The sequence below is a fragment of the Somniosus microcephalus genome, chromosome 11, assembly GCF_052327205.1.
Source record: "Somniosus microcephalus isolate GS21.2 chromosome 11, FLI_Smic_1.0, whole genome shotgun sequence".
Classification (NCBI taxonomy): domain Eukaryota; kingdom Metazoa; phylum Chordata; class Chondrichthyes; order Squaliformes; family Somniosidae; genus Somniosus; species Somniosus microcephalus.
Genome location: NC_140997.1, coordinates 233,235,506 through 233,262,691, shown reverse-complemented (window position 1 = coordinate 233,262,691; position 27,186 = coordinate 233,235,506). Strand labels below are relative to the sequence as shown.

General features: G+C 59.1%; 1 protein-coding gene across 1 annotated transcript in view; it reads left to right on the top strand.

The window, feature by feature from the left end:
• Positions 1–27,186, top strand: part of slc41a3 (solute carrier family 41 member 3) — an 88,436-nt gene continuing 61,250 nt past the window's right edge. The window contains exon 1 of the mRNA XM_086002130.1: positions 1–86. Within this exon, the coding sequence (XP_085858256.1) occupies positions 48–86 (39 nt within the window). The 5' untranslated portion in view covers positions 1–47. The remainder of the gene's footprint in view (positions 87–27,186) is intronic.

Below are 27,186 nucleotides of genomic sequence, written 5' to 3'. Positions count from 1 at the left end.
GTTGCTCGGGCTGAGCTGGGCGGGTGTCTTGTCCAGTCCTCACAGTCATGAGCCAGGCTGGTAGAAATCCAAAAATCCACCAAAAGGTATTTAAAGTTTCCATTTTTTCTTTTAAATTGCCATTTTGGGCTCCTTGTTAAATCTTCCTGATTAGTTTGGATTGTGTTTGAAAGTGGACTGTGCAGAGCAGACGGAGCCAAGATTGCTGCCCGTCCATTTAAAGAACTGTGGCCTAGAAATTCATTAGGGCGCTGCCAGCTTTGCGCCCAGTTAACGCCTAAAGGGTGATTTTGCGCCAAAAATGAGTTTGCGCAGATATTCAGCGCAGCGGTATTGGCGGCGGTAGCCGTTAGCGCTGCGCCGGCACCGATGACGTCATCGGTGTGCGCAGTGCCCCGGTTCCGCCCCGAAACCGCGCCGATCCCCATATTTAGTTGCGGCCGCCTCCTCCGAAGCGGCCGCAAACAGCGACCAGAAAACGCGACCGTCCTGCTGCCTTAGTGGGGCGCTTTAAAGCGGAAGGTGCGGCCGGCCGCTTTTGCGGCGGCCGCCTGCCCGCACCTCCTTCCCCAGCCTCCTCCACCGCCCCCCCCGCGGCATTGCCGGCTGCTTTCCACGAGCCCGGCACTTCTCCGTGGTGCCGGGCTCATTTGCCGGCACTATCCAGCGGCGATCTCCCCGTTGCAGGCAGCTCCCCCTTAAGAGGAGGAGGCCTGCAGTACCGCAGCCTGCCGCTGCGCAGCGCCTGGCGCAGCGGCGCCAAGAGCGCTGATATTCAGTGTCAGCGCACCAAGCGGAGGCGGGCACACCCTGGTATAGCGCCCACTTCCGAATTGGGGCGCTAACAATGAATATCTGATGATCGCTATAGGCTTCCCGCCCAGCGCTAACTTTTGGGCGCTAGCCAGCTGGCGGGGCCTTAGTGAATTTCTAGGCCTGTTTGTTTAAATGAAGGTAACAAAGAACGAACTCACATTTCTCCAGCGCCTTTCACCACCTCAGGACATCCCAAAGCGCCTTACAACCAATGAAGTACTTTTTGAAGTTCAGTCACTGTTGTAATGTAGGAAACGTGGCAGCCAATTTGCGCACAGCAAGCTCCCACAAACAGCAATGGGATAATGACCAGATAATCTGCTTTTTAGTGATGTTGGTTGAGGGATAAATATTGGCCCAGGACACCGGGGAGAACTCCCCTGCTCTTCTTCGAAATAGTCCCATGGGAACTTTAATGTCCACTTGAGAGAGCAGACATCAGTTTAACTTCTCATCCTCCCACAGTGCAGCGCTCCCTCAGTACTGCCCCTCCCACAGTGCAGCGCTCCCTCAGTACTGCCCCTCCAACAGTGCAGCGCTCCCTCAGTACTGCCCCCTCCGACAGTGCAGCGCTCCCTCAGTACAGCCCCTCCGACAGTGCAGCGCTCCCTCAATACTGCCCCTCCGACAGTGCAGCGCTCCCTCAGTACTGCCCCCTCCGACAGTGCAGCGCTCCCTCAGTACAGCCCCTCTGACAGTGCAGCACTCCCTCAGTACTGCCCCTCCGACAGTGCAGCACTCCCTCAGTACTGCCCCTCCAACAGTGCAGCGCTCCCTGTGTACTGCCACTCCGACTGTGCAGCGCTCCCTCAGTACTGCCCCTCCAACAGTGTGGCACTCCCTCAGTACTGCCCCACCGACAGTGCAGCGCTCCCTCAGTACTTCAGCTCCGAAAGTGCGGTGTTCCCTCAGTACTGCCCGTCCGACAATGCAGCGCTCCCTCCGTACTGCCCCTCCAACAGTGTGGCACTCCCTCGGTACTGTTCATCCTACAGTGCAGCGCTCCCTCAGTACTGCAGCTCTGAAAGTGCGACGCTCCCTCAATACTGCCCCTCCGACAGTGCAGCGCTCCCTGTGTACTGCCGCTCCGACAGTGCGGCGCGCCCTCAGTACTGCCCCTCCGACAGTGCAGCACTCCCTCAGTGCCATCCCTCTGACAATGCAGCGCTCCCTCAGTACTGACCCTCCGACAGTGCGGCACTCCCTCAGTACTGCCCCTTCGACAGTGCGGCACTCCCTCAGTACTGCCCCTCCGACAGTGCAGCGCTCCCTCAGTACTGCCCCTCTGACAGTACAGTGCTCCCTCAGTACTATGCCTCCGACAGTGCAGCGCTCCCTCAGTACTAACCCTCCGACAGTGCAGCACTCCCTCAGTACTGCCCCTCTGACAGTGCGGCGCTCCCTCAGTACTGCCCCTCTGACAGTGCGGCGCTCCCTCAGTACTTCACATCTGACAGTGTGGCGCTCCCTCAGTACTGCCCCTTCGACAGTGCAGCACTCCCTCAGTACTGCCCTCCGACAGTGCAGCTCTCCCTCAGTACTGCCCCTCCAACACTGCGGTGCTCCCAAAGTACTGCCCCTCCGACAGTGCGGTGCTCCCTCAGTACTGCCCCTCCGACAGTACTGCAGTCCCTCAGTACTTCACCTCTGACAGTGCAATGCTCCCTCAGTACTGCCCCTCCGACAGTGCAGCACTCCCTCAGTACTGGCACTCCAACAGTGCAGCGCTCCCTGTGTACTGCCACTCCGACAGTGCAGCGCTCCCTCAGTTCTGCCCCTCCAACAGTGTGGCACTCCCTCAGTACTGCCCCTCCAACAGTGCAGCGCTCCCTGTACTGCCGCACCGACAGTGCAGCACTCCCTCAGTACCGCCCCTCTGACAGTGCAGCGCTCCCTCAGTACTGACCTTCCGACAGTGCAGCACTCCCTCAGTGCTGCCCTCCGACAGTGCAGCACTCCCTCAGTACTGCCCCTCCGAAAGTGCGGCGCTCCCTCAGTAGTGCCCCTCCGACACTGCGGCGCTCCCTCAGTACTGCTCCTCCGACAGTACGGCACTCCCTCAGTACTTCACCTCTGACAGTGCAATGCTCCCTCGGTAGTGCCCCTCCAACAGTGCGGTGCTCCCTCAGTACTGCCCCTCTGAAAGTGCGGCACTCCCTCAGTACTGCCCGTCCGACAGTGCTGCGCTCCCTCAGTACTGCCTATCCGACTGTGCGGCGCTCCCTCAGTACTGCCCCTCTGACAGTACAGCGCTCCCTCAGTACTATGCCTCCGACAGTGCAGCGCTCCCTCAGTACTAACCCTCCGACAGTGCAGCACTCCCTCAGTACTGCCCCTCCGACAGTGCGGCGCTCCCTCAGTACTGCCCCTCTGACACTGTGGCGCTCCCTCAGTACTGCCCCTCCAACAGAGCACTGCTACCTCAGTACTGCCCCTCCGACAGTGCGGCACTCCTTCAGTAGTGCCGCTCCGACAGTGCGGCGCTCCCTCAGTACTGCCCCTCCGACAGTGCGGTGCTCCCTCAGTACTGCCCCTCCAACAGTGCGGCACTCCCTCAGTACTGCCACTCCGACAGTGCGGCGCTCCCTCAGTACTGCCCCTACGACAGTGCAGCGCTCCCTGTACTGCCACACCGACAGTGCAGCGCTCCCTCAGTACTGCCCCTCCGACAGTGCAGCACTCCCTCAGTACCGCCCCACCGACAGTGCAGCGCTCCCTCAGTACTGACCTTCCGACAGTGCAGCACTCCCTCAGTACTGCCCTCCGACAGTGCGGCGCTCCCTCAGTACTGCCCCGCCAACAGTACGGCACTCCCTCAGTACTTCACCTCTGACAGTGCAATGCTCCCTCGGTAGTGCCCCTCCAACAGTGCGGTGCTCCCTCAGTACTGCCCCTCTGAAAGTGCGGCGCTCCCTCAGTACTGCCCGTCCGACAGTGCTGCGCTCCCTCAGTACAGCCTATCCGACAGTGCGGCGCTCCCTCAGTACTGCCCCTCTGACAGTACAGCACTCCCTCAGTACTATTCCTCCGACAGTGCAGCGCTCCCTCAGTACTAACCCTCCGACAGTGCAGCACTCCCTCAGTACTTCACATCTGACAGTGTGGCGCTACCTCAGTACTGCCCCGCCAACAGTACGGCACTCCCTCAGTACTTCACCTGTGACAGTGCAATTCTCCCTCAGTAGTGCCCCTCGGACACTGCGGCGCTCCCTCAGTACTGCTCCTCCGACAGTACGGCACTCCCTCAGTACTTCACCTCTGACAGTGCAATGCTCCCTCGGTAGTGCCCCTCCAACAGTGCGGTGCTCCCTCAGTACTGCCCCTCTGAAAGTGCGGCGCTCCCTCAGTACTGCCCGTCCGACTGTGCTGCGCTCCCTCAGTACTGCCCCTCTGACAGTACAGCGCTCCCTCAGTGCTATGCCTCTGACAGTGCAGCGCTCCCTCAGTACTAACCCTCCGACAGTGCAGCACTCCCTCAGTACTTCACATCTGACAGTGTGGCGCTACCTCAGTACTGCCCCTTCGACAGTGCCGCGCTCCCTCAGTACTGACCCTCCGACAGTGCAGCACTCCCTCAGTACTGCCCCTCCGACAGTGCGGCGCTACCTCAGTACTGCCCCACCAACAGTGCAGCGCTCCCTGTACTGCCGCACCGACAGTGCAGCACTCCCTCAGTACTGCCACTCCGACAGTGCAGCACTCCCTCAGTACCGCCCCTCCGACAGTGCAGCGCTCCCTCAGTACTGACCTTCCGAAAGTGCGGTGCTCCCTCAGTAGTGCCCTCCGACACTGTGGCGCTCCCTCAGTACTGCTCCTCCGACAGTACGGCAGTCCCTCAGTACTTCACCTCTGACAGTGCAATTCTCCCTCAGTAGTGCCCCTCCGACACTGCGGCGCTCCCTCAGTACTGCTCCTCCGACAGTACGGCAGTCCCTCAGTACTTCACCTCTGACAGTGCAATGCTCCCTCGGTAGTGCCCCTCCAACAGTGCGGTGCTCCCTCAGTACTGCCCCTCTGAAAGTGCGGTGCTCCCTCAGTATTGCCCGTCCGACAGTGCTGCGCTCCCTCAGTACTGCTTATCCGACAGTGCGGCGCTTCCTCAGTACTGCCCCTCTGACAGTACAGCGCTCCCTCAGTACTATGCCTCCGACAGTGCAGCGCTCCCTCAGTACTAACCCTCCGACAGTGCGGCACTCCCTCAGTACTGCCCCTCCGACAGTGCGGCGCTCCCTCAGTACTGACCCTCTGACAGTGCGGCGCTCCCTCAGTACTGCCCCTCTGACAGTACAGCGCTCCCTCAGTACTATGCCTCCGACAGTGCAGCGCTCCCTCAGTACTAACCCTCCGACAGTGCGGCACTCCCTCAGTACTGCCCCTCCGACAGTGCGGCGCTCCCTCAGTACTGACCCTCTGACAGTGCGGCGCTCCCTCAGTACTGCCCCTCTGACAGTGTGGCGCTCCTTCAATACTGCCCCTCTGACAGTGCGGCGCTCCCTCAGTACTTCACATCTGAGGGTGTGGCGCTCCCTCAGTACTGCCATTTCGACAGTGCAGCACTCCCTCAGTACTGACCCTCCAACAGTGCAGCACTCCCTCAGTACTGCCCATCCGACAGTGCAGTGCTCCCTCAGTACTGCCCCTCCGACAGTGCAGCACTCCCTCAGTACTGCCCCTCCGACAGTGCGGCGCTCCCTCAGTACTGCCCCTCCAACAGTGCTGCGCTCCCTCAGTACTGCCCCTCCGACAGTGCAGCGCTCACTCAGTACTGCCCCTCCGACAGTGCAGCGCTCCCTCAGTACTGCCCCTCCGACAGAGCACTGCTCCCTCAGTACTGCCCCTCCGACAGTGCGGCCCTCCCTGAGTATTGCCCCTCTAACACTGCGGCGCTCCCTCAGTACTGCCCCTCCGACAGAGCACTGCTCCCTCAGTACTGCCCCTCCGACAGTGCGGCACTCCTTCAGTAGTGCCGCTCCGACACTGCGGCGCTCCCTCAGTACTGCCCCTCCGATATTGCGGCGCTCCCTCAGTACTGCACCTCCGACAGTGCGGCGCTCCCTCAGTACTGCCCCTCCGACAGTGCGGCGCTCCCTCAGTGCTGCCCCTCCGACAGTGCGGCGCTCCCTCAGTACTGCCCCTCCGACAGTGCTGCACTCACTCAGTACTGCCCCTCCGACAGTGCAGCGCTCCCTCAGTACTGCCCCTCCGACAGAGCACTGCTCCCTCAGTACTGCCCCTCCAACAGTGCAGCACTCCCTGAGTAGTGCCCCTCTGACACTGCGGCGCTCCCTCAGTACTGCCCCTCCGACAGAGCACTGCTACCTCAGTACTGCCCCTCCGACAGTGCGGCGCTCCCTCAGTACTGCCCCTCCCACAGTGCGGCACTCCCTCAGTAGTGCCCCTCCAAAAGTGCAGCGCTCCCTCAGTACTTCAGCTCTGACAGTGCGACGCTCCCTCAGTACTGCCCCTCCGACAGTGCAGCGCTCCCTGTACTGCCGCACCGACAGTGCAGCGCTCCCTCAGTACTGCCCCTCCGACAGTGCAGCTCTCCCTCAGTACCGCCCCTCCGACAGTGCAGCGCTCCCTCAGTACTGACCTTCCGACAGTGCAGCACTCCCTCAGTACTGCCCTCCGACAGTGCGGCGCTCCTTCAGTACTGCCCCGCCGAAACTGCGGCGCTCCCTCAGTACTGCCCGTCCGACAGTGCTGCGCTCCCTCAGTACTGCCCCTCCAACAGTACGGCACTCCCTCAGTACTTTACCTCTGACAGTGCAATGCTCCCTCGGTAGTGCCCATCCAACAGTGCGGTGCTCCCTCAGTACTGCCCCTCTGACAGTACAGCGCTCCCTCAGTACTATGCCTCCGAAAGTGCAGCGCTCCCTCAGTACTAACCCTCCGACAGTGCAGCACTCCCTCAGTACTGCCCCTCTGACAGTGCGGCGCTCCCTCAGTACTGCCCCTCTGACAGTGCGGCGCTCATTCAATACTGCCCCTCTGACAGTGCGGCGCTCCCTCAGTACTTCACATCTGACAGTGTGGCGCTACCTCAGTACTGCCCCTTCGACAGTGCCGCGCTCCCTCAGTACTGACCCTCCGACAGTGCAGCACTCCCTCAGTACTGCCCCTCCGACAGTGCGGCGCTCCCTCAGTACTGCCCCTCTGACAGTGCGGCGCTCCCTCAGTACTGCCCCACCAACAGTGCAGCGCTCCCTGTACCGCCGCACCGACAGTGCAGCACTCCCTCAGTACTGCCCCTCCGACAGTGCAGCACTCCCTCAGCACCGCCCCTCCGACAGTGCAGCGCTCCCTCAGTACTGACCTTCCGAAAGTGCGGCGCTCCCTCATTAGTGCCCCTCCGACACTGCGGCGCTCCCTCAGTACTGCTCCTCCAACAGTGCGGCAGTCCCTCAGTACTTCACCTCTGACAGTGCAATGCTCCCTCAGTAGTGCCCCTCCAACAGTGCGGTGATCCCTCAGTACTGCACCTCCGAAAGTGCTGCGCTCCCTCAGTACTGCCCCTCCAACAGTACGGCACTCCCTCAGTAATTCACCTCTGACAGTGCAATGCTCCCTCGGTCGTTCCCCTCCAACAGTGCGGTGCTCCCTCAGTACTGCCCCTCTGAAAGTGCGGCGCTCCCTCAGTACTGCCCGTCCGACAGTGCTGTGCTCCCTCAGTGCAGCCTATCCGACAGTGCGGCGCTCCCTCAGTACTGCCCCTCTGACAGTACAGCGCTCCCTCAGTACTATGCCTCCGACAGTGCAGCGCTCCCTCAGTACTAACCCTCCGACAGTGCAGCACTCCCTCAGTACTGCCCCTCCGACAGTGTGGCGCTCCCTCAGTACTGCCCCTCTGATAGTGCGGCGCTCCCTCAGTACTGCCCCACCAACAGTGCAGCGCTCCCTGTACTGCCGCACCGACAGTGCAGCACTCCCTCAGTACTGCCCCTCCGACAGTGCAGCACTCCCTCAGTACTGCCCCTCCGACAGTGCGGCGCTCCCTCAGTACTGCCCCTCCGACAGTGCGGCGCTCCCTCAGTACTGCCCCTCTGATAGTGCAGCGCTCCCTCAGTACTGCCCCTCCGACAGTGCAGCACTCCCTCAGTACTGCCCATCCGACGGTGCAGCGCTCCCTCAGTACTGTCCCTCCGACAGTGCAGCACTCCCTCAGTACTGCCCTCCGACAGTGCAGCTCTCCCTCAGTACTGCCCCTCCAACAGTGCGGTGCTCCCAAAGTGCTGCCCCTCCGACAGTGCCGCGCTCCCTCAGTACTGCCCCTCGAACAGTACGGCACTCCCTCAGTACTTCAACTCTGACAGTGCAATACTCCCTCAGTAGTGCCCCTCCGACAGTGCAGCGCTCCCTCAGTACTGCCCCTCTGACAGTGCAGCGCTCCCTCAGTACTGCCCCTCCGACAGTGCGGCACTCCCTCAGTAGTGCCTCTCCGACACTGCGGCGCTCCCTCAGTACTGCCCGTCCGACAGTGCGACGCTCCCTCAGTACTGCCCCTCCAACAGTGCTGCGCTCCCTCAGTACTGCCCCTCCGACAGTGCAGCACTCACTCAGTACTGCCCCTCCGACAGTGCAGCGCTCCCTCAGTACTGCCCCTCCGACAGAGCACTGCTCCCTCAGTACTGCCCCTCCGACATTGCGGCACTCCCTGAGTAGTGCCCCTCCGACACTGCGGCGCTCCCTCAGTACTGCCCCTCCAACAGAGCACTGCTCCCTTAGTACTGCCCCTCCGACAGTGCGGCACTCCTTCAGTAGTGCCGCTCCGACACTGCTGCGCTCCCTCAGTACTGCCCCTCCGACAGTGCGGCGCTCCCTCAGTGCTGCCCCTCCGACAGTGCGACGCTCCCTCAGTACTGCCCCTCCGACAGTGCAGCGCTCCCTCAGTACTGCCCCTCCAACAGTGCAGTGCTCCCTGTACTGCCGCACCGACAGTGCAGCGCTCCCTCAGTACTGCCCCTCCGACAGTGCAGCACTCCCTCAGTACCGCTCCTCCGACAGTGCAGCGCTCCCTCAGTACTGACCTTCCGACAGTGCAGCACTCCCTCAGTACTGCCCTCCGACAGTGCGGCGCTCCCTCAGTACTGCCCCTCCGAAAGTGGGGCGCTCCCTCAGTACTTCACCTCTGGCAGTGCAATGCTCCCTCAGTAGTGCCCCTCCAACAGTGCGGTGCTCCCTCAGTACTGCACCTCCGAAAGTGCGGCGCTCCCTCGGTACTGCCCGTCCGACAATGCTGCGCTCCCTCAGTACTGCTCCTCCAACAGTACGGCACTCCCTCAGTGCTTCACCTCTGACAGTGCAATGCTCCCTCAGTACTGCCCCTCCGACAGTGCTGCGCTCCCTCAGTACTGCCTTTCCGACAGTGCGACGCTCCCTCAGTACTGCCCCTCCAACAGTGCAGCGCTCCCTGTACTGCCGCACTGACAGTGCAGCACTCCCTCAGTACTGCCCCTCCGACAGTGCAGCACTCCCTCAGTACCGCCCCTCCGACAGTGCAGCGCTCCCTCAGTACTGACATTCCGACAGTGCAGCACTCCCTCAGTACTGCCCTCCGACAGTGCGGCGCTCCCTCAGTACTGCCCCTCCGAAAGCACGGCGCTCCCTCAGTACTGCTCCTCCGACAGTACGGCACTCCCTCAGTACTTCACCTCTGACAGTGCAATGCTCCCTCGGTAGTGCCCCTCCAACAGTGCGGTGCTGCCTCAGTACTGCCCCTCTGAAAGTGCGGCGCTCCCTCAGTACTGCCCGTCCGCCATTGCTGCGCTCCCTCAGTACTGGTTATCCGACAGTGCGGCGCTCCCTCAGTACTGCCCCTCTGACAGTGCAGCGCTCCCTCAGTACTATGCCTCCGACAGTGCAGCGCTCCCTCAGTACTAACCCTCCGACAGTGCAGCACTCCCTCAGTACTGCCCCTCCGACAGTGCGGCGCTCCCTCAGTACTTCACATCTGAGGGTGTGGCGCTCCCTCAGTACTGCCATTTCGACAGTGCAGCACTCCCTCAGTACTGACCCTCCAACAGTGCAGCACTCCCTCAGTACTGCCCATCCGACAGTGCAGCGCTCCCTCAGTACTGACCTTCCGACAGTGCAGCACTCCCTCAGTACTGCCCTCCGACAGTGCGGCGCTCCTTCAGTACTGCCCCGTCGAAACTGCGGCGCTCCCTCAGTACTGCCCGTCCGACAGTGCTGCGCTCCCTCAGTACTGCCCCTCCAACAGTACGGCACTCCCTCAGTACTTTACCTCTGACAGTGCAATGCTCCCTCGGTAGTGCCCCTCCAACAGTGCGGTGCTGCCTCAGTACTGCCCCTCTGAAAGTGCGGCGCTCCCTCAGTACTGCCCGTCCGCCATTGCTGCGCTCCCTCAGTACTGGTTATCCGACAGTGCGGCGCTCCCTCAGTACTGCCCCTCTGACAGTACAGCACTCCCTCAGTACTATGCCTCCGACAGTGCAGCGCTCCCTCAGTACTAACCCTCCGACAGTGCAGCACTCCCTCAGTACTGCCCCTCCGACAGTGCGGCGCTCCCTCAGTACTTCACATCTGAGGGTGTGGCGCTCCCTCAGTACTGCCATTTCGACAGTGCAGCACTCCCTCAGTACTGACCCTCCAACAGTGCAGCACTCCCTCAGTACTGCCCATCCGACAGTGCTGCGCTCCCTCAGTACTGTCCCTCCGACAGTGCAGCACTCCCTCAGTACTGCCCTCCGACAGTGCAGCTCGCCCTCAGTACTGCCCCTCCAACAGTGCGGTGCTCCCTGAGTAGTGCCCCTCTGACACTGCGGCGCTCCCTCAGTACTGCCCCTCCGACAGAGCACTGCTCCCTCAGTACTGCCCCTCCGTCAGTGCGGCACTCCTTCAGGAGTGCCGCTCCGACACTGCGGCGCTCCCTCAGTACTGCCGCTCCGACACTGCGGCGCTCCCTCAGTACTGCCCCTCCGACAGTGCGGCGCTCGCTCAGTACTGCCCCTCCGACAGTGCGGCGCTCCCTCAGTACTGCCCCTCCGACAGTGCGGCGCTCCCTCAGTACTGCCCCTCCAACAGTGCTTTGCTCCCTCAGTACTGCCCCTCCGACAGTGCAGCGCTCACTCAGTACTGCCCCTCCGACAGTGCAGCGCTCCCTCAGTACTGCCCCTCCGACAGAGCACTGCTCCCTCAGTACTGCCCCTCCGACAGTGCGGCAGTCCTTCAGTAGTGCCGCACCGACAGTGCGGCGCTCCCTCAGTACTGCCCCTCCGACAGTGCGGCGCTCCCTCACTACTGCCCCTCCGACAGTGCGGCACTCCCTCAGTACTGCCCCTCCGACAGTGCGGCGCTCCCTCAGTACTGCCCCTCTGACAGTGCGGCGCTCCCTCAGTACTGCCCCTCCAAAAGTGCAGCGCTCCCTCAGTACTGCCCCTCTGACAGTGCGGCGCTCCCTCAGTACTGCCCCTCCAAAAGTGCAGCGCTCCCTCAGTACTTCAGCTCTGACAGTGCGACGCTCCCTCAGTACTGGCCGTCCAACAGTGGAGCGCTCCCTGTACTGCCGCACCGACAGTGCAGCGCTCCCTCAGGACTGCCCCTGCGACAGTGCAGCACTCCCTCAGTACCGCCCCTCCGACAGTGCAGCTCTCCCTCAGTACTGACCTTCCGAGAGTGCAGCACTCCCTTAGTACTGCCCTCCGACAGTGCGGCGCTCCCTCAGTACTGCCCCTCTGACAGTACAGCGCTCCCTCAGTACTAACCCTCCGACAGTGCAGCACTCCCTCAGTACTGCCCCTCCGACAGTGTGGCGCTCCCTCAGTACTGCCCATCTGACATTGTGGCGCTCCCTCAGTACTGCCCCTCTGACAGTGCGGCGCTCATTCAATACTGCCCCTCTGACAGTGCGGCGCTCCCTCAGTACTTCACATCTGACAGTGTGGCGCTACCTCAGTACTGCCCCTTCAACATTGCAGCGCTCCCTCAGTACTGACCCTCCGACAGTGCAGCACTCCCTCAGTACTGCCCCTCCGACAGTGCGGCGCTCCCTCAGTACTGCCCCTGTGACAGTGCGGCGCTCCCTCAGTACTGCCCCACCAACAGTGCAGCGCTCCCTGTACTGCCGCACCAACAGTGCAGCACTCCCTCAGTACTGACCTTCCGAAAGTGCGGCGCTCCCTCAGTAGTGCCCCTCCGACACTGCGGCGCTCCCTCAGTACTGCTCCTCCGACAGTACGGCAGTCCCTCAGTACTTCACCTCTGACAGTGCAATGCTCCCTCGGTAGTGCCCCTCCAACAGTGCGGTGCTCCCTCAGTACTGCCCCTCTGAAAGTGCAGCACTCCCCCAGTACCGCCCCTCCGACAGTGCAGCACTCCCTCAGTACTGACCTTCCGACACTGCAGCACTCCCTCAGTACTGCCCCTCCGAAACTGCGGCGCTCCCTCAGTACTGCCCGTCCAACAGTGCTGCGCTCCCTCAGTACTGCCACTCCGACAGTACGGCACTCCCTCAGTACTTCACCTCTGACAGTGCAATGCTCCCTCAGTAGTGCCCCTCCGACACTGCGGCACTCCCTCAGTACTGCTCCTCCGACAGTACGGCAGTCCCTCAGTACTTCACCTCTGACAGTGCAATGCTCCCTCAGTAGTGCCCCTCCAACAGTGCGGTGATCCCTCAGTACTGCCCCTCTGACACTGCGGCGCTCCCTCAGTACTGCTCCTCCGACAGTACGGCACTCCCTCAGTAATTCACCTCTGACAGTGCAATGCTCCCTCAGTAGTGCCCCTCCAACAGTGCGGTGCTCCCTCAGTACTGCGCCTCTGAAAGTGCTGTGCTCCCTCAGTACAGCCTATCCGACAGTGCAGCGCTCCCTCAGTACTGCCCCTCTGACAGTACAGCGCTCCCTCAGTACTATGCCTCCGACAGTGCAGTCGCTCCCTCAGTACTAACCCTCCGACAGTGCAGCACTCCCTCAGTACTGCCCCTCCGACAGTGTGGCGCTCCCTCAGTACTGCCCCTCTGACATTGCGGCGCTCCCTCAGTACTGCCCCTCTGACAGTGCGGCGCTCATTCAATACTGCCCCTCTGACAGTGCGGCGCTCCCTCAGTACTTCACATCTGACAGTGTGGCGCTACCTCAGTACTGCCCCTTCGACAGTGCAGCGCTCCCTCAGTACTGACCCTCCGACAGTGCAGCACTCCCTCAGTACTGCCCCTCCGACAGTGCGGCGCTCCCTCAGTACTGCCCCTGTGACAGTGCGGCGCTCCCTCAGTGCTGCCCCACCAACAGTGCAGCGCTCCCTGTACTGCCGCACCAACAGTGCAGCACTCCCTCAGTACTGCCCCTCCGACATTGCAGCGCTCCCTCAGTACTGACCTTCCGAAAGTGCGGCGCTCCCTCAGTAGTGCCCCTCCGACACTGCGGCGCTCCCTCAGTACTGCTCCTCCGACAGTACGGCAGTCCCTCAGTACTTCACCTCTGACAGTGCAATGCTCCCTCGGTAGTGCCCCTCCAACAGTGCGGTGCTCCCTCAGTACTGCCCCTCTGAAAGTGCGGCGCTCCCTCAGTACTGCCCGTCCGACAGTGCTGCGCTCCTTCAGTACTGCCTATCCGACAGTGCGGCGCTCCCTCAGTACTGCCCCTTAGACAGTGCAGCGCTCCCTCAGTACTGACCCTCCGACAGTGCAGCACTCCCTCAGTACTGCCCATCCGACAGTACAGTGCTCCCTCAGTACTGTCCATCCGAAGGTGCAGCGCTCCCTCAGTACTGTCCCTCCGACAGTGCAGCACTCCCTCAGTACTGCCCTCCGACAGTGCAGCTCTCCCTCAGTACTGCCCCTCCAACAGTGCAGTGCTCCCAAAGTACTGCCCCTCCGACAGTGCCGCGCTCCCTCAGTACTGCCCCTCGAACAGTACGGCACTCCCTCAGTACTTCAACTCTGACAGTGCAATGCTCCCTCAGTAGTGCCCCTCCAACAGTGCAGCGCTCCCTCAGTACTGCCCCTCTGACAGTGCAGCGCTCCCTCAGTACTGCCCCTCCGACAGAGCACTGCTCCCTCAGTACTGCCCCTCCGACACTGCGGCGCTCCCTCAGTACTGCCCGTCCAACAGTGCGACGCTCCCTCAGTACTGCCCCTCCAACAGTGCTGCGCTCCCTCACTACTGCCCCTCCGACAGTGCAGCACTCACTCAGTACTGCCCCTCCGACAGTGCAGCGCTCCCTCAGTACTGCCCCTCTGACAGTGCAGCGCTCCCTCAGTACTGCCCCTCCGACAGAGCACTGCTCCCTCAGTAGTGCCTCTCCGACACTGCGGCGCTCCCTCAGTACTGCCCGTCCAACAGTGCGACGCTCCCTCAGTACTGCCCCTCCGACAGTGCAGCGCTCCCTCAGTACTGCCCCTCCGACAGTGCGGCACTCCCCGAGTAGTGCCCCTCCATCACTGCGGCGCTCCCTCAGTACTGCCCCTCCGAAAGAGCACTGCTCCCTCAGTACTGCCCCTCCGACAGTGCGGCGCTCCTTCAGTAGTGCCGCTCCGACACTGCTGTGCTCCCTCAGTACTGCCCCTCCGACAGTGCGGCGCTCCCTCAGTACTGCCCCTCCGACAGTGCAGCACTCCCTCAGTACTGCCCCTCCAACAGTGCAGTGCTCCCTGTACTGCCGCACTGACAGTGCAGCGCTCCCTCAGTACTGCCCGTCCGACAGTGCAGCACTCCCTCAGTGCTGCCCCTCCGAAAGTGCGGCGCTCCCTCAGTACTGCCCGTCCGACAGTGCTGCGCTCCCTCAGTACTGCCCCTCCGACAGTACGGCACTCCCTCAGTACTTCACCTCTGGCAGTGCAATGCTCCCTCGGTAGTGCCCTCCAACAGTGCGGTGCTCCCTCAGTACTGCCCCTCTGAAAGCGCGGCGCTCCCTCAGTACTGACCCTCTGAAAGTGCGGTGCTCCCTCAGTACTGCCCCTCTGACAGTGCGGCGCTCCTTCAATACTGCCCCTCTGACAGTGCGGCGCTCCCTCAGTACTTCACATCTGACAGTGCGGCGCTCCCTCAGTACTGCCCCTTCGACAGTGCAGCGCTCCCTCAGTGCTGACCCTCCGACAGTGCAGCACTCCCTCAGTACTGCCCATCCCACAGTGCAGTGCTCCCTCAGTACTGCCCCTCCGACAGTGCAGCACTCCCTCAGTACTATGTGAAGGCAAAAGAGAATATGGCAGGGCTGGAAGGCATTTATTTTAATGCAAGGAGTCTTGCAAATAAGGTGGATGAACTGAAGTTGTTGTTGAACACATGGGAGTACGATATTGTTGCTATCACGGAGACATGGTTGAGGGAGGGTCAGGACTGGCAGCTCAATATTCCGGGGTATAGAATCTTCAGGCGAGACAGAGGGGGGTGTAAAAGGGGAGGGGGTGTTGCAATATTAATTAAGGAGTCAATTACTGCTGTAAGGAGGGATGATATATTAGCGGGTTCCTCTCATGAGGCCATATGGGTAGAACTTAAAAACAAAAAGGGGGCAAGCACTTTGCTGGGAGTGTACTATAGGCCCCCAAACAGTCAGGGGGGGATAGAGGAACAGATATGTAGGCAAATCTCAGAAAAGTGCGAAAATAATAGGGTAATAATAGTGGGGGATTTCAACTTCCCCAATATAAATTGGGATAGTCAGAGTGTGCAGAATTCTTAAAGTGCATCCAGGAGAGCTTTTTGAGCCAACATGTAGAAAGTCCTACAAGAGAGGGGGCGGTACTGGACCTAATTCTGGGGAATGTAGCTGGGCAAGTGGTGGAAGTGTCAGTAGGAGAGCATTTTGGCGACAGTGACCATAATTCGGTGAGATTTAAGGTGGTCATGGAAAAAGACAAAGACGGCCCGGAAATAAGGGTTCTAAATTGGGGGAAGGCCGATTTTAATATGATAAGGCAGGATCTGGCCAAAGTGGACTGGGAGCAGCTGCTTATCGGAAAATCCACATCAAAACAGTGGGAGACTTTCAGAAGGGAAATAGAGAGAGTACAACGCCAACATGTTCCTGTAAAGGTCAAGGGTGGGACCAACAAGCAAAGGGAACCTTGGATGACAAGGGATATACAAAAATGCATTAGAAATAAGAGGGGGGCTTTTGGCAGTTACAAAAGACTAAAGACAGAAGAAGCCCTAGAGGAGTATAAAAAGTGCAGGGGCATACTTAAAAAAGAAATTAGGAGGGCGAGGAGGGGCCATGAAATAACACTGGCGAGCAAAATAAAGGAAAATCCTAAGATGTTTTATAAGTATATTAAGGGCAAGAGGATAACCAGGGAAAGGGTAGGGCCCATTAGGGACCAAAGTGGCAATCTGTGTGTAGAGCCAGAGGATGTAGGCGAGGTTTTAAATGAATTTTTTGCATCTGTGTTCACTATGGAGAAAGACGATGCAGACATAGAAATCGGGCAAGGGGACTGTGACATACTTGAACATATTAGCATCGAGAGGGAGGAGGTGCTAGCGGTTTTAGCGGGCCAAAAAGTGGATAAATCCCCAGGCCCGGACGAGATGTATCCCAGGCTGCTGTGGGAGGCAAGGGAGGAGATTGCAGGGGCTCTGACACTAATTTTCAGAACCTCTCTGGCCCCAGGGGATGTACCAGAGGACTGGAGAACAGCTAACGTAGTACCATTATTCAAGAAGGGTAGCAGGGATAAACCAGGGAATTACAGGCCAGTGAGTCTAACATCTGTGGTGGGGAAATTATTGGAAAAAATTCTGAGGGACAAAATGAATCTCCACTTGGAGAGGCAAGGATTAATCGGGGATAGTCAGCATGGCTTTGTTAAGGGTAAATCATGTCTAACAAATCTGATCGAATTTTTCGAGGGGGTGACTAGTGGGGTGGATGAGGGAAATGCAGTGGATGTGGTTTACATGGACTTCAGTAAAGCTTTTGACAAAGTCCCGCATAGGAGACTGGTCAAGAAGGTAAGAGCCCATGGGATCCAGGGTGCCTTGGCGCGTTGGATCCTAAACTGGCTGAGTGGCAGGAGGCAGAGGGTGATGGTCGAAGGTTGCTTTTGTGACTGGAAGCCTGTGTCCAGTGGGGTACCTCAGGGATCGGTGCTGGGTCCCTTATTGTTTGTGATCTACATAAATGATTTGGATGAAAATGTAAAAGGTATGATCAGTAAGTTCGCAGATGACACGAAAATTGGTGGGGTGGTAAATTGCGAGGAGGAAAGCCTCCGGCTACAGGACGATATAAACGGGTTGGTCAGATGGGCGGAAAAGTGGCAAATGGAATTTAACCCTGAAAAGTGCGAGGTGATGCATTTTGGACGGACAAATAAGGCAAGGGAATACACAATGAGTGGTAGGACCCTAGGAAGTACAGAGGGTCAGAGGGACCTTGGTGTACATGTACATAGATCCCTGAAGGCAGCGGAGCAGGTAGATAAGGTGGTTAAAAAGGCATATGGGATACTTGCCTTCATTAGCCGAGGCATAGAATATAAGAGCAGGGAGGTTATGATGGAGCTGTACAAAACGCTGGTGAGGCCACAGCTGGAGTACTGTGTGCAGTTCTGGTCGCCTCACTATAGGAAGGATGTGATTGCTTTGGAGAGGGTGCAGAGAAGATTCACCAGGATGTTACCTGGGATGGAGCGCCTCAGCTATGAAGAGAGGCTGGACAGGCTGGAGTTGTTTTCCTTGGAGCAGAGAAGGCTGAGGGGGGACCTGATTGAGGTGTACAAAATAATGAGGGGCATAGATAGGGTAGATAAAGAGGAACTTTTCCCCTTAGTGGGGGGGTCAATAACAAGGGGGCATAGATTCAGGGTAAGGGGCAGGAGATTTAGAGGGGATTTGAGGAGGAACTTTTTCACCCAGAGGGTGGTTGGAATGTGGAACTCAATGCCTGAAAGGGTGGTGGAGGCAGGAACCCTCACAACATTCAAGAAGCATTTGGATGAGCACTTGAAATGCCATTGCATACAAGGCTATGGACCAAATGCTGGAAAATGGGATTAGACTGGACAGGGATGGATGGGCGGCGCAGACACGATGGGCCGAAGGGCCTCTTTCTGTGCTGTAAAACTCTATGACTCTATGACTCTATGAGTACTGCCCATCCGACAGTGCTGCGCTCTCTCAGTACTGCCCCTCTGACAGTGCAGCACTCCCTCAGTACTGCCCCTCTGACGGTGCGGCGCTCCCTCAGTACTGCCCCTTCGACAGCGCAGCGCTCCCTCAGTACTGACCTTCCGACAGTGCAGCACTCCCTCAGTACTGCCCATCCGACAGTGCAGTGCTCCCTCAGTACTGCCCATCCGACAGTGCAGTGCTCCCTCAGTAGTGCCCCTCCAACAGTGCGGTTCTCCCTCAGTACTGCACCTCCGAAAGAGCGGCGCTCCGTCAGTACTGCCCGTCCGACAATGCTGCGCTCCCTCAGTACTGCCCCTCCAACAGTACGGCACTCCCTCAGTACTTCACCTCTGACAGTGCAATGCTCCCTCAGGAGTACCCCTCCGACACTGCGGCGCTCCCTCAGTACTGCTCCTCCAACAGTACGGCACTCCCTCAGTACTTCACCTCTGACAGTGCAATGCTCCCTCGGTAGTGCCCCTCCAACAGTGCGGTGCTCCCTCAGTACTGCCCCTCTGAAAGTGCGGCGCTCCCTCAGTACTGCCCGTCCGACAGTGCTGCGCTCCCTCAGTGCTGCCTATCCGACAGTGCGGCGCTCCCTCAGTACTGCCCCTCTGACAGTACAGCGCTCCCTCACTACTATGCCTCCGACAGTGCAGCGCTACCTCAGTACTGCCCCTCCGACAGTGCGGCGCTCCCTCAGTACTGCCCCTCTGACAGTGCGGCGCTCCCTCAGTACTGCCCCTCTGACAGTGCGGCGCTCCTTCAATACTGCCCCTCTGACAGTGCGGCGCTCCCTCAGTACTTCACATCTGACAGTGCGGCGCTCCCTCAGTACTGCCCCTCCAACAGTGCGGTGCTCCCAAAGTACTGCCCCTCTGACAGTGCTGCGCTCCCTCAGTACTGCCCCTCGAACAGTACGGCACTCCCTCAGTTCTTGACCTCTGACAGTGCAATGCTCCCTCAGTAGTGCCCCTCCGACACTGCGGTGCTCCCTCAGTACTGCTCCTCCGACAGTACGGCACTCCCTCAGTACTGCCCGTCCGACAGTGCTGCGCTCCCTCAGTACTGCCCCTCCGACAGTGCAGCGCTCCCTCAGTACTGCCCCTCCGACAGAGCACTGCTCCCTCAGGACTACCCCTCCGACAGTGCGGCACTCCCTCAGTAGTGCCCCTCCGACATTGCGGCGCTCCCTCAGTACTGTCCGTCTGACAGTGCTGCGCTCCCTCAGTACTGCCCCTCCGACAGTGCAGCGCTCCCTCAGTACTGCCCCTCCGACAGAGCACTGCTCCCTCAATACTGCCCCTCCGACAGTGCGGCGCTCCCTCAGTACTGCCCCTCCGACAGAGCACTGCTCCCTCAGTACTGCCCCTCCGAAAGTGCGGCACTCCTTCAGTAGTGCCCCTCCGACACTGCGGCGCTCCCTCAGTACTGCCCCTCCGACAGTGCGGCGCTCCCCCAGTACTGCCCCTCCGACAATGCGGCTCTCCCTCAGCACTGCCCCTCTGACAGTGCGGCGCTCCCTCAGTACTGCCCCTCCGACAGTGCGGCACTCCCTCAGTACTTCACATCTGACAGTGCGGCGCTCCCTCAGTACTGCCCCTTCGACAGTGCAGCACTCCCTCAGTACTGACCCTCCGACAGTGCAGCACTCCCTCAGTACTGCCCATCCCACAGTGCAGTGCTCCCTCAGTACTGCCCCTCCGACAGTGCTGCGCTCTCTCAGTACTGCCCCTCCGACAGTGCAGCACTCCCTCAGTACTGCCCTCCGACAGTGCAGCTCTCCCTCAGTACTGCCCCTCCGACAGAGCACTGCTCCCTCAGTACTGCCCCTCCGACAGTGCGGCACTCCTTCAGTAGTGCCCCTCCGACACTGCGGCGCTCCCTCAGTACTGCCCCTCCGACAGTGTGGCGCTCCCTCAGTACTGCCCCTCCGACAGTGCGGCGCTCCCTCAGTACTGCCCCTCCGACAGTGCGGCACTCCCTCAGTACTGCCCCTCCGACAGTGCGGCGCTCCCTCAGTACTGCCCCTCCGACAGTGCGGCGCTCCCCCAGTACTGCCCCTCCGACAATGCGGCTCTCCCTCAGCACTGCCCCTCCGACAGTGCGGCGCTCCCTCAGTACTGCCCCTCCGACAGTGCGGCGCTCCCTCAGCACTGCCCCTCCGACAGTGCGGCACTCCCTCAGTACTTCACATCTGACAGTGCGGCGCTCCCTCAGTACTGCCCCTTCGACAGTGCAGCGCTCCCTCAGTACTGACCCTCCGACAGTGCAGCACTCCCTCAGTACTGCCCATCCCACAGTGCAGTGCTCCCTCAGTACTGCCCCTCCGACAGTGCTGCGCTCTCTCAGTACTGCCACTACGACAGTGCAGCACTCCCTCAGTACTGCCCTCCGACAGTGCAGCTCTCCCTCAGTACTGCCCCTCCAACAGTGCGGTGCTCCCAAAGTACTGCCCCTCCGACAGTGCTGCGCTCCCTCAGTACTGCCCCTCGAACAGTACGGCACTCCCTCAGTACTTCACCTCTGACAGTGCAATGCTCCCTCAGTAGTGCCCCTCCGACACTGCGGCGCTCCCTCAGTACCGCTCCTCCGACAGTACGGCACTCCCTCAGTACTGCCCGTCCGACAGTGCTGCGCTCCCTCAGTACTGCCCCTCCGACAGTGCAGTGCTCCCTCAGTACTGCCCCTCCGACAGTGCAGCGCTCCCTCAGTACTGCCCCTCCGACAGAGCACTGCTCCCTCAGTACTGCCTCTCCGACAGTGCGGCACTCCCTGAGTAGTGCCCCTCTGACACTGCGGCGCTCACTCAGTACTGCCCCTCCGACAGTGCAGCGCTCCCTCAGTACTGCCCCTCCGACAGAGCACTGCTCCCTCAGTACTGCCCCTCCGACAGTGCGGCACTCCTTCAGTAGTGCCGCTCCGACACTGTGGCGCTCCCTCAGTACTGCCCCTCCGACAGTGTGGCGCTCCCTCAGTACTGCCCCTCCGACAGTGCGGCGCTCCCTCAGTACTGCCCGTCCGACAGTGCAGTGCTCCCTCAGTACTGCCCCTCCGACAGTGCAGTGCTCCCTGTATTGCCGCACCGACAGTGCAGCGCTCCGTCAGTACTGACCTTCCGACAGTGCAGCACTCCCTCAGTACTGCCCTCCGACAGTGCGGCGCTCCCTCAGTACTGCCCCTCCGACAGTACGGCACTCCCTCAGTACTTCACCTCTGGCAGTGCAATGCTCCCTCACTACTGCCCCTCCGACAGTGCAGCACTCACTCAGTACTGCCCCTCCGACAGTGCAGCGCTCCCTCAGTACTGCCCCTCCGACAGTGCGGCACTCCCCGAGTAGTGCCCCTCCGACACTGCGGCGCTCCCTCAGTACTGCCCCTCCGAAAGAGCACTGCTCCCTCAGTACTGCCCCTCCGACAGTGCGGCACTCCTTCAGTAGTGCCGCTCCGACACTGCTGCGCTCCCTCAGTACTGCCCCTCCGACAGTGCGGCGCTCCCTCAGTACTGCCCCTCCGACAGTGCAGCGCTCCCTCAGTACTGCCCCTCCAACAGTGCAGTGCTCCCTGTACTGCCGCACTGACACTGCTGCGCTCCCTCAGTACTGCCCTTCCGACAGTGCAGCACTCCCTCAGTACTGCCCCTCCGAAAGTGCGGCGCTCCCTCAGTACTGCCCGTCCGACAGTGCTGCGCTCCCTCAGTACTGCCCCTCCGACAGTACAGCACTCCCTCAGTACTTCACCTCTGGCAGTGCAATGCTCCCTCGGTAGTGCCCTCCAACAGTGCGGTGCTCCCTCAGTACTGCCCCTCTGGCAGTGCGGCGCTCCTTCAATACTGCCCCTCTGACAGTGCGGCGCTCCCTCAGTACATCACATCTGACAGTGCGGCGCTCCCTCAGTACTGCCCCTTCGACAGTGCAGCGCTCCCTCAGTGCTGACCCTCCGACAGTGCAGCACTCCCTCAGTACTGCCCATCCCACAGTGCAGTGCTCCCTCAGTACTGCCCCTCCGACAGTGCTGCGCTCTCTCAGTACTGCCCCTCCGACAGTGCAGCACTCCCTCAGTACTGCCCATCCGACAGTGCAGTGCTCCCTCAGTACTGCCCCTCCGACAGTGCTGCGCTCTCTCAGTACTGCCCCTCTGACAGTGCAGCACTCCCTCAGTACTGCCCCTCTGACGGTGCGGCGCTCCCTCAGTACTGCCCCTTCGACAGTGCAGCGCTCCCTCAGTACTGACCTTCCGACAGTGCAGCACTCCCTCAGTACTGCCCATCCGACAGTGCAGTGCTCCCTCAGTACTGCCCATCCGACAGTGCAGTGCTCCCTCAGTAGTGCCCCTCCAACAGTGCGGTTCTCCCTCAGTACTGCACCTCCGAAAGTGCGGCGCTCCCTCAGTGCTGCCCGTCTGACAATGATGCGCTCCCTCAGTACTGCCCCTCCAACAGTACGGCACTCCCTCAGTACTTCACCTCTGACAGTGCAATGCTCCCTCAGGAGTACCCCTCCGACACTGCGGCGCTCCCTCATTACTGCTCCTCCGACAGTACGGCACTCCCTCAGTACTTCACCTCTGACAGTGCAATGCTCCCTTGGTAGTGCCCTCCAACAGTGCGGTGCCCCCTCAGTACTGCCCCTCTGAAAGTGCGGCGCTCCCTCAGTACTGCCCGTCCGACAGTGCTGCGCTCCCTCAGTGCTGCCTATCCGACAGTGCGGCGCTCCCTCAGTACTGCCCCTCTGACAGTACAGCGCTCCCTCACTACTATGCCTCCGACAGTGCAGCGCTACCTCAGTACTGCCCCTCCGACAGTGCGGCGCTCCCTCAGTACTGCCCCTCTGACAGTGCGGCGCTCCCTCAGTACTGCCCCTCTGAAAGTGCGGCGCTCCCTCAGTACTGCCCGTCCGACAGTGCTGCGCTCCCTCAGTGCCGCCTATCCGACAGTGCGGCGCTCCCTCAGTACTGCCCCTCTGACAGTACAGCGCTCCCTCACTACTATGCCTCCGACAGTGCAGCGCTACCTCAGTACTGCCCCTCCGACAGTGCGGCGCTCCCTCAGTACTGCCCCTCTGACAGTGCGGCGCTCCCTCAGTACTGCCCCTCTGACAGTGCGGCGCTCCTTCAATACTGCCCCTCTGACAGTGCGGCGCTCCCTCAGTACTTCACATCTGACAGTGCGGCGCTCCCTCAGTACTGCCCCTCCAACAGTGCGGTGCTCCCAAAGTACTGCCCCGCCGACAGTGCTGCGCTCCCTCAGTACTGCCCCTCGAACAGTACGGCACTCCCTCAGTTCTTGACCTCTGACAGTGCAATGCTCCCTCAGTAGTGCCCCTCCGACACTGCGGTGCTCCCTCAGTACTGCTCCTCCGACAGTACGGCACTCCCTCAGTACTGCCCGTCTGACAGTGCTGCGCTCCCTCAGTACTGCCCCGCCAACAGTGCAGCGCTCCCTCAGTACTGCCCCTCTGACAGTGCAGCGCTCCCTCAGTACTGCCCCTCCGACAGAGCACTGCTCCCTCAGGACTACCCCTCCGACAGTGCGGCACTCCCTCAGTAGTGCCCCTCCGACACTGCGGCGCTCCCTCAGTACTGCCCGTCTGACAGTGCTGCGCTCCCTCAGTACTGCCCCTCCGACAGTGCAGTGCTCCCTCAGTACTGCCCCTCCGACAGAGCACTGCTCCCTCAGTACTGCCCCTCCGACAGTGCGGCTCTCCCTCAGTAGTGCCCCTCCGACAGTGCGGCGCTCCCTCAGTACTGCCCCTCCGACAGTGCGGCGCTCCCTCAGTACTGCCCCTCCAACAGTGCAGCACTCCCTCAGTGCTGCCCCTCCGACAGTGCGGCGCTCCCTCAGTACTGCCCCTCCGACAGTGCGGCGCTCCCTCAGTACTGCCCCTCCGACAGTGCGGCGCTCCCTCAGTACTGCACTGGGAGTGTGGGCCTGGATTTTGTGCTGAAGTCTCTGTTGTGGGACTTGAACAAAATGTAGCTTCAGAACCCAAGTTGGGCTTTGACCTCCAGCTCTGCTGGATCGCCAGTCCGGGCCTTGCCATTGCCAGTAACATTACCACCTGATGCTAAGGGAATTGGATAAATACTTGAAGGGGAAACATTTACAGGGCTGTGGGGAAAGAGGGACTCATTGGAGAGCTGGGCCAAAGAGCCGCACAGGCACCATGGGCTCTTTCTGTGCTGTAGGATTCCCTGATTCTGTTACCCCAATCTTTTGTGATGCGCTGTGTTTAGTGGCAGGATGGGGACAATTCAATGGGTTTCAAAATGCTGGAAATGGGAACACACACTGGGAGAGATTTGTGCAAGAGTGTCAGCAGCCCCAGAGCTAGGCTGGCCAGAGCCCCAGGGGCTGAGAGCGATGGATGAGGTTTGAAGAGCCGGAGCCGGAGCCGGAAGGGGCGGGTGAGGTCCCGGAGCCAGAGAGGAACTTTTCAAAACTTTCCCCGAACTTTTCAAACTATCTCCGAACTTTCCAAACTTTCGCTGGCCCGGAGCGGGAGCGGGCGCTGGGGGAATCCTGAGCGAATCGGGAGCCCGGAGACCTCCCAGCCCCCCTCCCCCCGGTTGGTTCCTTATTTCGCGGCGGGGTCCCGGAGTGAGAGTCGGCGCACTATTCGGCTGTGGGAGGCAGCGTCGAGATCCGGAGCAGCAACTCCGGCAGATTCTCTTTCTCCCCCCAACCCGGCCCCCCAAACCTGCGGCACTGAGGCAAATCTCAGCCTCAGGCTCCTGAGCACAGGCCGGGGCTTCCCTTTAATGACAGACCGACACAAATTAAAGGATTGTTATTGAGACTATCCAGTGTGGGGGTGAGTTAAACACAATTGAACCAAGACTTGCATTTCTCCAGCGCCATTCACTACCTCGGGATGTCCCAGAGCGCTTTACAGCCAATCAAGTACTTTTTTGAAGTAGTCACTGTTGTAATATAGGAAACGTGGTAGCCAATTTGCGCACAGCAAGCTCCCACAAACAGCAATGTGATAATGGTCAGATAATCTGTTTTTAGGTGTTGGTTAAGGGATAAATATTGGTCAGAACACCAGGAATAATACCCCTGCTCTTCAAAATAATGCCACAGGATCTTTTACGTCTACCTGAGAGACCAGACAGGGCCTCAGTTTAACATAGAAACATAGAAGATAGGAGCAGGAGTCGGCCATTCGGCCCCTCGAGCCTGCTCCGCCATTCAATACGATCATGGCTGATCATCCAAATTCAGTACCCTGTCCCAGCTTTCTCCCCATACCCCTTGATCCCTTTAGCCTTAAGAAATCTATCCAACTCCTTCTTGAATATATTTAATGAATTGGCCTCTACTGCCTTCTGTGGTAGAGAATTCCATAGGTTCACCACTCTCTGGGTGAAGAAATTCCTCCTCATCTCTGTCCTAAATGGCCTACCCCTTATCCTTAGACTGTGACCCCTGGTTCTGGACTCCCCGACCATCGGGAACATCCTTCCTGCATCTAGCCTGTCCAGTCCTGTCAGGATTTTATAAGTTTCAATGAGATCCCCTCTCATTCTTCTAAACTCCAGCGAGTATAAGCCTAATCGACCCAATCTCTCCTCATACGTCATTCCTGCCATCCCAGGTATCAGCCTGGTGAATCTTCGCTGAACTCCTTCCATGGCAAGAACATCCTTCCTCAGATAAGGTGACCAAAACTGCACACAGTACTCAAGGTGTGGTCTCACCAAGGCCCTGTACAACTGCAGCAAGACATCCTTGTTCCTGTACTCAAATCCTCTCGCTACGAAGGCCAACATGCCATTTGCCTTCTTAACCGCCTGCTGCACCTGCATGCTTACCTTCAGCGATTGGTGCACAAGGACACCCAGGTCTCGTTGCACTTCCCCTTCTCCCAATCTATTGCCATTCAGATAATAATCTGCCTTCCTGTTTTTGCCACCAAAGTGGATAACCTCGCATTTATCCACGTTATATTGCATCTGCCATGCTTTTGCCCAATCACCCAACCTGTCCAAATCATCCTGGAGTTTCTCGGCATCCTCCTCACAGCACACACGCCCACCCAGCTTTGTGTCATCTGCAAATTTGGAGATATTACATCTAGTTCCCTTGTCTAGATCATTAATATATATTGTGAATATCTGGGGCCCAAGGACCGATCCCTGCGGTACCCCACTAGTCACTGCCTGCCACTCGGAAAAAGACCCGTTTATTCCAACTCTTTGCTTTCTATCTGCCAACCAGTTCTCTATCCAAGTCAATACCTTGCCCCCAATCCCATGTGCCTTAACTTTACATGCTAATCTCTTATGCGGGACCTTATCAAAAGCCTTCTGAAAGTCCAAATACACCACATCCACTGGTTCTCCCTTATCTATTTTACCAGTTACATCCTCAAAAAATTCCAGTAGATTAGTCATGCACGATTTACCTTTTGTAAATCCATGTTGACTTTGTCCGATCCTGTCACTGTTTTCCAAGTGCTCTGCTATTACATCTTTTATAATGGACTCTAGCATTTTCCCCACTACCGATGTCAGGCTTACCGGCCTATGATTCCCCGTTTTCTCTCTACCACCTTTTTTGAATAGTGGGGTAACATTAGCTACCCTCCAATCCATGGGTACCGTTCCAGATTCCATCGAATGCTGGAAGATGACCAGCAATGCATCAACTATTTCTAGGGCCACTTCCTTAAGTACCCTGGGATGTAGATTATTAAGCCCTGGGGATTTATCGGCCTTCAGTCACGTCAATTTCCCTAACACCATTTCCCTACTGATGCGCTATTAATTACTCATAAAAGACTGAGAGTTAGAAGAGTAACTAAAGGCTTTTATTAACAACAGAATGGAGGTCTGCCTCGAGTGGTCGACCGGTCCAGGATACCAAGGGCTGGGGAGCAGTCACCTTTATACTAGGACCTGTGGGAGGAGTCAGCCGAGGCATGTCCAGGCATGTACACAGTGGAATACAAACAGTGGTTTACCACACCTACAAATACTGATTTCTTTCAGTTCCGCCCTTTCATCAGACCCTATGTTCCCCGACATCTCTGGGAGGTTATTTGTGTCCTCCTTTGTGAAGACAGAACCAAAATATGTATTTAATTGTACGATAGCAAAATACTGCAGATGCTGGAAATCTGAAATAACAACAGAAAATGCTGGAAAAACTCAGCAGGCCAGGCAAGATCCGTGGAGAGAAATTAGAGTTGACGTTTTGGGTCGAAACCCTTTTCAAAACTGGAAAGGAAATAAAATAGATCGAAGGCAGGGCTGCGATAGAACAAAAGAAGTAAAGAGACATTAAGAG